This window comes from Solanum dulcamara, chromosome 4 (assembly GCF_947179165.1).
Source record: "Solanum dulcamara chromosome 4, daSolDulc1.2, whole genome shotgun sequence".
NCBI lineage: Eukaryota > Viridiplantae > Streptophyta > Magnoliopsida > Solanales > Solanaceae > Solanum > Solanum dulcamara.
Window position 1 is genome coordinate 12,440,032 of NC_077240.1, and position 10,484 is coordinate 12,450,515.

At 34.2% G+C, this 10,484-nt stretch overlaps 2 protein-coding genes across 4 annotated transcripts; both read right to left on the bottom strand.

Annotated features, from left to right (window-relative positions):
- Positions 1-91: 91 nt before the first annotated feature.
- On the bottom strand, positions 92-2,945 carry LOC129886307 (pentatricopeptide repeat-containing protein At3g49170, chloroplastic-like). Of its 2 annotated transcripts, XM_055960948.1 has the most exons (2): positions 1,328-2,945; positions 92-1,249 (listed from the first exon to the last, which is right to left on the bottom strand). In XM_055960948.1, exons 1-2 carry the CDS (start codon positions 2,907-2,909, stop codon positions 354-356), a joined length of 2,478 nt encoding a protein of 825 aa, XP_055816923.1. In that variant the 5' UTR covers positions 2,910-2,945; the 3' UTR covers positions 92-353. The 2 variants fall into 2 exon arrangements, with proteins under 2 accessions (XP_055816923.1, XP_055816922.1); XM_055960947.1 differs by having other exon boundaries at positions 92-2,945.
- An 866-nt stretch (positions 2,946-3,811) lies between these two features.
- On the bottom strand, positions 3,812-9,108 carry LOC129886308 (uncharacterized). 2 transcript variants are annotated; one of them, XM_055960949.1, is made up of 13 exons: positions 8,959-9,108; positions 7,513-7,784; positions 7,174-7,247; positions 6,837-6,996; positions 6,684-6,708; positions 6,449-6,538; positions 5,934-6,105; positions 5,782-5,855; positions 5,289-5,361; positions 4,910-4,981; positions 4,696-4,829; positions 4,274-4,347; positions 3,812-4,163 (listed from the first exon to the last, which is right to left on the bottom strand). In XM_055960949.1, the coding sequence occupies exons 2-13, from the start codon at positions 7,721-7,723 to the stop codon at positions 4,102-4,104; spliced, it is 1,221 nt and encodes a 406-aa protein (XP_055816924.1). In that variant the 5' UTR covers positions 7,724-7,784; positions 8,959-9,108; the 3' UTR covers positions 3,812-4,101. The 2 variants fall into 2 exon arrangements, with proteins under 2 accessions (XP_055816924.1, XP_055816925.1); XM_055960950.1 differs by lacking the exon at positions 8,959-9,108 and adding an exon at positions 7,878-8,081.
- Between the last annotated feature and the right edge of the window lie 1,376 nt (positions 9,109-10,484).

Consider the following 10,484-nt stretch of genomic DNA (forward strand, 5'->3'; position numbering starts at 1 on the left):
TCTCAGCAGATTAAACAAAAGCAGGAACAAAACTTCCAACCAAAATAGATATTTGTTTATTTTACTCTTATCTGATTAAGTTTTGAGTGACTTTGATCCTCCAATTCCCTAGTTGCTGAAATTTCCAAAACTTGGTTTTTCTCATTACATAATACAAGCTGTGGTATACAGAATACAACAGAAAAATGAATATGCAAATCATATGGTTTTTTTCTGTACTACTCTACACGATTGCAGATACATGCTTTATAGCTATGCCCGTCGCCACATACTAGAATTATCTGTAGTATTCTAGTCATGCTCACGACTCTAGTCTGTACTTGCCAATAAGACCATAATTGACAATAAGACTTTCACCAATAGTCATTGCAGGAGCAGAGTCCATCTTTAATATGGTGAAAACGATTAGAATCTCTAATGATTATCTCTCTTCCCTCAGCTACTGATATGAACTTCATTGCGTTATGGCAATCTCCACACACTCGAAGATTTTTGAATATTCTGATGGGCTTTTGTTTGGATGTGCTAATAAGACCAAAGGCCAAAGCAATTTTCTCACTGTGCTGGAAAAGATATTGCTCCTTTTGTTCATCCTCCACCTCGTGAAGCACTAAGTCTGTGTTAGGAACATAGCCTATCTCCTTTATTTTAAGTGCTACCTTATCTAATTTTTCATATATCTCCTTTGCTTTAGGATGCTTCGTGTCGCCTACATAAAACTTGTGGACACTATTTTCAGCTTCTATCCAACTACATCCAGCTTCCTTCACCAATCTCTTTTCTTTCATGTCTTTTCTGATTTTTGCTACCTCCTCCCATTGACCCCTCGAAGCATACAAGTTAGATAGTAAGATGTGTGCTGCTGGATCATTTGGCTCCTGTTCAAGAATCATTTCTGCAGCGTACTTCCCCAGTTGTAAATTACCATGCACCCGGCAAGCCCCGAGCAAGGTGCGCCAAACAAGAGCATCAACATTCAAGGGCAGTGATTTGATAAACTGAACAGCCTTTTCAAGAAAGCCAGATCGGCCTAACAAATCAACCATGCATGCATAATGTTCCATCCTTGGAGTTATCCCGTGATCTCTTGACATTGAGTCAAAATACTTCCATCCCTCATCAACTAAACCAACATGGCTACAAGCTGATAAAACAGCAATGTATGTGACTTCATTTGGCTTTATACCATCCCCAAGCATTTGATTGAACAATTCCACAGCTCTGTGGGCAAATCCATGTTTTGCAAAACCTGTTATAATTGAAGTCCAAGATATTACATTTCTCTCTTCCATTCCTTCAAAAACATGAAAAGCAGCCTCTATATTACCGCATCTAGAATACATAGATATCAAAGCATTGCAGACAGATTGGTTAGACTGGATCCCTGCTTTCAAGACCCGAGCATGGATCTGCTCCCCCTTTCCAACTGCACCTACACTTGCAGCTCCACTCAATAAACTAGCGAACGTGAAAGCGTCAACCCCAACTTCAGAGTCTATCTGGCTGAAAAGGTCAAAAGCTTCTGCAGAATCCAAATTCTTTGAATATCCATCAACTATTATGTTATAAGAAACCAAATTCTTCTCAAAAAGAAGTTCGAAAGCTTTACGGGCTTCTTCCATCCTACCAGACTTGGAATACATGCTAATTAGAGAATTGGCAACACAGTTCACAGATGCAAGACCCAATTTCACTGCATGATTATAGATCTGTTCGCCTATAGCAGGATTTGAAAGATTTCCACATGCCTTAAAAAGACTAAAAAATGTAAAATGGTTTGGTTTGACTGGACTATCTATCATCCTACAGTACAATTTAATAGTTTCCAAATCATAGTGTCCGCTTTGCACATATCCTGTTATAATAGCAGTCCAAGACATGACATTATGATCAGCCATCCGATCAAAAACCTTTCTTGAATCATCCATAGATCCATCCATCCTACTTTTTGCATACATGTCCACCAAACTGCACCCGACACAAACATCTGAAGACAGCCTAGACTTAATCACCCAACCGTGCAGTTGACTCCCAAGCAAAGACAATCCTGGCTCAGCACAAGACGATAAAACACCACTAAACGTAAACCTATCAGGAACAAATCCTACAGAAACCATTTCCAAGAACAGGCTAGCAGCATCTCTTGAAGCACCAAGTTGTGAAAATCTAGTAATCATCAAAGTCCAAGTTACAAGATTCCTCTCAGGCATTCTATCAAACACTTTCTTAGCTGACCTCAAATCACCAAACCCTTTAGCAAACAAATCAATCAACGCACACCCAACACAAATATCCGACTCAAAATACCCAGTTTTAATCACAAACCCAAATATCACCAACCCAATACACCCCAACTCCACGCTACAACATGCCTGAATCACCGCAGAGAAGCAGAACTGATTTGGGTACTCCCCAAACTCCACCATATCAAAGAAAGTAAACACAGATTCCAACTCCATACCACAATGAGCAAAGCACGAAATCATTGCACTCCAAGAAACCAAGTCCCGTTTCTCACCCATGCTCTCGAAAATCTTTTGAGCAGTTTCCCAACTACCCATTTTAGCATACAAACTAATCAACGAGTTTAGAACAATGGTGTCCGGTTCTAGTGGCGAATCGTTGATTTTAGAGTGTAGAAGTTGTCCAATTTGGAAATTTCGGGTCCTGATGCAAGATTTGAGGAGAACTGTATAGGAGGTGAGGTCAGGGGTAAGACCCATTTGGGAAATGTGATCAAGAGTCGAGATTGCTTGCTTAAGATTTCCAACATTGGCTTGTCGAATCAAACGATCCTTCAGAGCTTCGAAATCAGGGTTCCTAATTCGACGGTTTTTGGAGGAAGGATTGTTGGATTTGGGAGAAGGAGGGATGAGTTTGGCGGGAGAGGGGAGAGAGAGAGTTATCATTATCTATAACGGTATTCTTGCTGATTTGGTTCCCATATTATCCGTTATAAGTATCTTTTTCTGCATAGTACAATTAATTCGAATTCCTACCGTATAGGTCTCATTCAAAGTGCTTCCTACAAAAAAAAAAAAATCATATCTAAAATTTGAATCTAAAATTTTTGGTTATAGGTGATTCTTATATATATCTATCTTATTCTTTTGAAAAAAAGGACAAATTGAAAAGAGTTCTTGTATTTATAATGCATATTTATTAATATTACTTAATTATAATTAATTAATATAATAATATTTTCTTATTTAAACACTTAATTATGATAAATTAAATTGGTTTGGTGCAATATTTTAATTGTCGGGGTGCGAGGCAAGTTAGAGTCTTAAAAAGAAAGGGAGTTCGGTGCATTAAGTTTCTGTTATCTGCAGAGTCCAGAGAAGGTTTGGACTATAAGTATATATTTTACGCAGTCTTACCATACAAATCTTTTGTGCTTACTAACCAAATTTTTATTGGTAGTTAACCAATTACCAACGATATCAAATTGATTGACAAAATTTACCGTTGAGCCTTTTAACAACAAATCAACGTCCGTTGGTAATTCAAATTACCAACCGATTTTATCAAGTTTGTTGGTAATTCATGTTTTTCTTGTACTTTTAAAGTAAAATACAATACAATACCACAGATAACAACCATCCAAAACAAGTTTGTAGCTGCCTCAAAATGTGTGGGTTTTTATGAGTATTTTTATATAGAATCCTGAGAATTGTTTGTTCTTAATTTTTCCTTCAATATTCAAGAGGAGTACAAACTATTCAAAGGGAAAGAAAAGATGGTCAACAAAGATAAATAAACAGTGCGATCATTGTTTTACCCCTTTCTTTAATTTTTTTTCTGCTTTCACTTTGTTGTAAGAAATAAATCAAGAAATCAAGATTCTATAACGTTACATAAGCAATGACATTTACATGTATAAAGATCTGCTTTCCACATACAAAGGGTTAAAATTTAATCAGACTTGCTCTCTCCGATCCATATTATATAGTGTTTTTAGCTTGGAGAGAGGTGATTAAACAAGACATTTGTCTTCAAATAGTGCATATGCGGAGACTAGCTTCCTTTTCTCCGGGACAGGCATGAAATCCACGAAGGCCAGTCATAAGAATTGAAGCAATCGTAGCAATGTGAAGTCTGTCACACATTTGATGTTGCTAATTGCCTGCTTTTCCATATGATCGGAGCCACGAGCATCCATACTGATAAATTTGAGAAATGTCATTGCATCACATTACATGTTTCATGATCCAAAATATTTTATATCATAGTTAACAATATGGGAGATGGCCAAGCTTGGTGAGCTACTTACTGTAAACACAAACTGCAAGCCATTCATTCACTATCCTTACCCAAGTACTGGTCCAACCAACATCTATTGTAAACCTGCAGATTAACAACAAAAAATCAATATGCAATAAGAGGCATTTAGTTACCCCCAAATTCTATTGGTTTATTTTTCTCTTAAGTAGCTATGTTGCCCGGACTCTCCAAAGTTGTTGCTGCACCCATGTTGGATTCTCCAAAATGCACGACTTTTGGAGTATCCGACATGCACCAGTGGATATTTTTGAAGAGTCCAAGCAACACAGAGAAGTAGCAAGCAAGTATTTCAATTTTCCTGCCATCAAATGAAATGCTTTGATATCTGTTATCACTTCCAGCTGAAACCATAATTTTTATCGCGCAAATCAAAATTAACATGTTGTCTGAAGATCAGATGAAGGAACTTGCCTCTTCATGGCGTGATTAGGATTCCATCCAATTAATAGCATTGCAAAATACATAGCTCCTGTCGCAAAGATGAAATGAAAGAATCCATAACCATATGGTACATCATCTTCTTCAGGTGCATCATCCTTCTTGAACTGTAACTTGTTTCTGTTAGAAATTTTTCTCAGGTATCAAGATTATACAATTTAAAAGTATTAATTAAGATGAGGTAAACCTGAAAGCATTTTGAATCGATTCCAGTTGAAAATGTTGCAATGACTATTGCAAGGACCGCTACAACAAAGCTCTGTACAAAATTAAGAGTGAGTTTTGAGTTTTGGAGAAAAGATACGAAATCAGGAGAATCTAACTTAGTTAATTACATGTTGACGCAAGGACAATATGATAATTGATACTAGAATTGAACTAAACCTTTGCCAATTTTAACTCAAGATTGACAAACTAGCAAGACATAATGCTGCATGTTTAATGACTCAACAAACATGTTAATTAATCAAAAAAAGTGTTGTAGCTACTTTGGACTCAATTATGTCTTAGTTAGAATCCATTGAGAAGTTTTGTTTAAGTTCTAAAATTCAAGGTCCGAAAATTACTATGATGGTGAACCAGTCTCCTTTTCCAGTTGGTGATTCTGCTTTCCGGATGCATTTCTGCTCAGCAGGCTCACTGTAAGTAGAGACAAGAAATTTATGAGAAATAATGGCATAATGTGATGAAACCATAAATACCTAATTGTGTATTAGACCAAACAGAGGGACTTGCTCAAATTAATGAAAACTTATAGCATGAAAACTTAACTCATCCACTTCCTATGCCATATTTAAATGACTGAAAACCAAGCTTGAGAATATACCAAGGCATGCCAATTCTTACTTCAGGTTCTTACGAGCACAGCTTCTCACTCTACAAATGACTTTACTTATAGAAATTGATATTCCTAAAAGGCTCAAGTGATGATTGATAAAGAATGCTCGAAACTCCGGTGTCTAGTGCTTAGCCTCAAATTGCAGCCTTATTCTTAGGTGCACTCTTAATGAAGTAAAAAAGAATGATGTGAAGTTTAGGAAGAAGCAAATCAAATCGTACCTTCTGATGGCAGACCAGCAGAGGAACACCACATATAGCCCCATAAAACCTGGAGTCAGGAAACCGGCATTCACCTGCTGCAAAAAATATCATCAATTAATGTATAGAATATCCCAACAAAAAAATGTAAAACGCAGGAAACTCAGACTCGCCTTGGGGTGGAGAGAAACACTGGTCATGAGTTGGAGGAGTACTAACGTCCAAGAGATGAAGAAAATATTAAGAAGGCACGATGGTTGAGGCGTATACCAAATGTACATTAAGATGATCCCCAGGATGCATACAACATATGCAACTGTTGCAAGTAACATCATTTGGACGTGGCTGCAAAATGGTTTTATTTCCATTAGCACTAATCATCTACCGTTTTAAACCTTCATAGGAATTACATAAAATGTAACATCACTGAAATGTACTGCTTGTTCTTTTTGGATCTGAACTTTAGCCTTGTAATAATGATTCTAATTCAACGATAACTGTACTAGCAAGTGGAAGTGTTTCATTTATAACAGTAAATAGCGCCTGAACCAGTTATCCAAATGAGTCGATAGCATCACAATGCACATAATTTCCTAAAATCTTGTCTGAAATACATCCCTATGCATAAGATCAAGGTCTGCTTATGCTTGATCAAAATTTATGGAAAAAGAGGGATTAAGCCAATTACCATCTCACAGCATATTTTTCAGAGTGACAACAATCGTTCATCCATGTGATAAAACTGATTATACTTATAAGCTGGATTAGTAAAAAGACCCTGCAAATGGATCAGAAACAGAGTCAACGAAAGGGTATGACTAACTGTGAATTGCCTAAGATGTCAAGCTTAATTTTAATATAAAAACCAACACTAAAGTGATTGTGCATGACGAAAAGAAGCATGTTAGATGAGTTGGTCATACCCAGCACCAAAATGTGCAACCTGGCCTGTCCAGAAAACACAACATCATTCAGCTATCTATCATATACTGATAAAACTACATATGACTGATTGATTAAATCCGAAGTATTTCAAAGAAAACACAAGTACTACAATATTATGCATCTATACTAACCATAGATTGAAATAATCTCTGCTGGAAGAAGAAAGGGCAGTATAATTAGAGAAATATTCATGAAAAGCTTGGCAGACCACCATCCTGAGTGCCATAATTCTCTACGGTCATTTAATTTTGAAGTACCAGCTGTAGAGAGGAACATGGCGAAATAGAAAAGCTATAATGATCATGTTAAGGATTAACTAAGAAAATCAAGAATTTTTAATCAATGAGCTGCATGCCCACACAAAGCCATAAAAGTTTCAACTCATTACTAATATCGAGTAAATTTTAGGATTGATTGTAAACAAGCTAGCTAACTTGAATCAAACGGGATTAAAGAGAGGTAGGATACGGAGCACCCCAAGCTTACTCTCAATACTCCTTCTGCACCCATACAGTCTTCACCACCATTACATCCTTTAAGTCCTACAGAGATATATATATGCATTGTTAGAAATGTGTACTACCGATGTAGCACAAGAAATTGGAGAATTTCTACCAGTTAACTTTGATTACTTCTAAAAAGCAATTGTAAGTTTTATCAAACGATACAACTATAACAAGACACATATTAAAGAGGAAACAAAAAAGGTTTTGATGCTATAGAATTGGGGAAAAAAAACATGGTTTGGTGTGACATTGGTCTCTGTAATGCCACAAAATAAACAATAGAACAATTAAGCGATCTTACTCTTCATTTCTTTCAAAATGCTGTGGCCATAATCACGAACAGCCCAAGCTAATAAATTAGCGATGAGAAACAACAAGGCGTAAAGATATCTAGCCATCCAAGGATTAGAGCCATGTCGAAATTGGTCTAACCAGGAACCTTTCTTGATCTTGCCATATCTCTCAGTAGTATTGCCCTCCATTTCCCCTTTTGAGCCTTCACCTGTAGTCATGGCATAAAAAGTAGCAATGCAGGGGAAGTTGAGTTCTTTAATTCCTCTACCACCTCTCCATCTACAAAAGCAAAAAATAAAAATAAAAATAAATCTATGACTTTTAATACGACTAGGATGTAAAGGAATCTTAATAGCTCAGTTAATTGACTACGTGAACTTTCACTTTGTTAATAAGGGCTCGATTCATCATTTCCCCTTTTGGAAAAAAAAAGAGACTAGGATGTAGTGATCCAACTGAATTGGAATGGAATATAAGAAAGATTGATGGGAAATGCATGAACTAGATCCTGATTCCAAAGTTGTGAATAGGAAGCAAAGAAACTATTTCAAAATTGCTTTTCCTGATCAATTATTAACAAATGAATTAGTACCATCAGAATAACAAAGGTTTATTAGGCACTATTTGACCCACCTGTATCTTTTTGAACAGCAATATCGGCTATAATGGACCACTTACAATAGTTCAATTTGGCAAATTAAAGTTGTACTATAGGTCAAATTTATCAGCTAAAAGCATCCTATAGCTACTTTCTATGTCAAAGGAGATGCCTGTCGTCATTATTCATTTCACCTAAAGTTTTTACCCTCTTCCGTCATTGCCATATTGTTACTCTACTTGGCAAAGAATCTTAGATGTTTTAATCATAAACATGCGTGAGTGTCATTATGGGATGACAAAATAATTTTGACTTTACACCAAATTTAAAAAAGTAACATACTGATATTTTTGAATTTTGTGCTGTTAAAATTAAAGATAATGTACCAAAAAGTCATTCAATCTAGTCTTAAATTGCCAAAAAAGAAAGAGATATTCGGATTAAAAAAGAAAAAGTAAACAAATTGAAATAGAAGACATGGTTCTTTCGTAAATCAATAGCAAAGTGAAGATTGGCATTATCTATACGAAAAGAATAAAAAGGCAGTCCGAATTATTGAAATTATTCTGCCTTTCCATCCAATAGATAAACAAAGAATAAAATAAAATCTCCCATTAAAATTAGACCATAAACACGTGACAACTCCATTATATTGTTTTCTGTTTTCTGTTTTTGTTTTCCAAGAAAGAAGTTGCTTGTGTCAACAGCAACGAATCTCCGAAAGAGCTCCCTCCATTTTGAAGGGGGAAAAAAGAGCATAGTTTCTTCTTCCTATCTGTACAATTCCCTCTCGATACATACATACAAAAACATTAATAATCAGAAAGACTGCAACTTTCTATCACAATTACATACCCGTAAGTTACAGATCGAGAATCGCGCGCGGTTGAAGCTGAAAAAAGCAATTTATAAATATAATGTATGTTTGAATGATGAAGAAGACAATGTGTTGTAAGCAATTTTGTGAAGGGAACTTTGGTTTTTGATGGGAAGCTTTTAAGACTCATTTTAGAAGAAGAGTAAACTAGAAAAAAGTACTACTACTTCATTACTTGATCCTAATTTAGTGGAAGTGGACCCTACACATGCCTTGGGCGCATGCAAATTTAGCATGCCTCTCCTAAATAATTACTCCCTCCCTCCCTATTTGTTTTAAAAAGAATGATCTAATTTAACTTTGTACTAAGTTTAAGAAAATAAAGAGATTTTTTAAAATTGTAGTTTTAAATTAAAGTTAATTCAAATGTACCAAAATGTCATTTAATCTTGTGATTTTAAACATGTCATGTGAAAAACTAAAATTAAGATTTTGTCAAAGAAAGGGATCATTCTATTTTAATTAAACGAACCAAATACTAATTTTTACTTTTCAAAAATCTATTTTCCTTAATTTGAACTAAATATTTATAATTTATATGAAAAAAATGTAAAATTAGAATCTTTAAAAGCAGCAAGTATATAAAAGAGAATGGGTGCTCAACTTTGCTTTTAAAATCAAACTTCTCGTTTAATTTTAAACAATAATCAAACTCCCCATTTTATTCCATGCATTGCCCATTTTACCTTTGTTATATCACATCTATTTAATATCTCTTTATATTATATGTAATTTATTTAATAACATAGATATTTATAACTTTTTCTTTAAGTTCTTTAACAGTATAAGTAGAAAATATTTTAAAGAATTTACCACAAAATTTAATATAATTCTTATGACCGCTATTTCAATATAATATACATGAAGTGTGTGTATATGTATGCATACGTATATTTTTTCTTTTCTCCACTCTTTTAATCCATGTGTTTCACATTACTGCACTCTTCTTATTATATATGACACCCCTTAAAAAAATTAATTAGAGGTGTATTTTACTAAACTAACATTACTAATAATATTTTGAAACCTTAGATTTGACTATTACTACTTTATGCAGTTATTTAATACTAAGGATAGAAATAAAAAGATATTAAAAAATTTCTTTAATTTCATAAATTGGACAAGTAAATTAAAACAACTATTTTTAGAATGAGAGTCAAGTAATATAAATGCGGTGGGTATTCTCTTCTATATAAATAAATAAGTTTTGATTGTCATTGACGGAGTATTACATAAATTATAATCTAAAATAATTTAAAATCTAAATAACACAATCTTTAAAAAAATTGTCCTTAATTAAATTAATTATTTGTATTTCCTACATTGAAATATATTTGTATATTTATTATTCTCTGCTATTTTCACTTATATAAATAAATATTAAAGTTTTGATTATTATTAATAAAATTAATTTTCTCATTATGCTAATTTACTTCATTATAGAACATCATTAACTTATATACTTAATTAGTATTTTTCACTTTTTAGTCCAAAAAATAATGTT

Bases quoted from the DNA above. Each gene is read 5' to 3' on its own strand.
- LOC129886307 (XM_055960947.1), bottom strand. From the start codon at position 2,909: ATGATAACTCTCTCTCTCCCCTCTCCCGCCAAACTCATCCCTCCTTCT.
- LOC129886308 (XM_055960949.1), bottom strand. From the start codon at position 7,723: ATGACTACAGGTGAAGGCTCAAAAGGGGAAATGGAGGGCAATACTACT. The intron at 5,362-5,781 runs GTACGATTTGAT...CTCTACTTACAG, and splicing joins TGCTGGTCTGCCATCAGAAG to TGAGCCTGCTGAGCAGAAAT. The intron at 4,348-4,695 runs GCAAGTTCCTTC...GTTAATCTGCAG, and splicing joins CCTAATCACGCCATGAAGAG to GTTTACAATAGATGTTGGTT.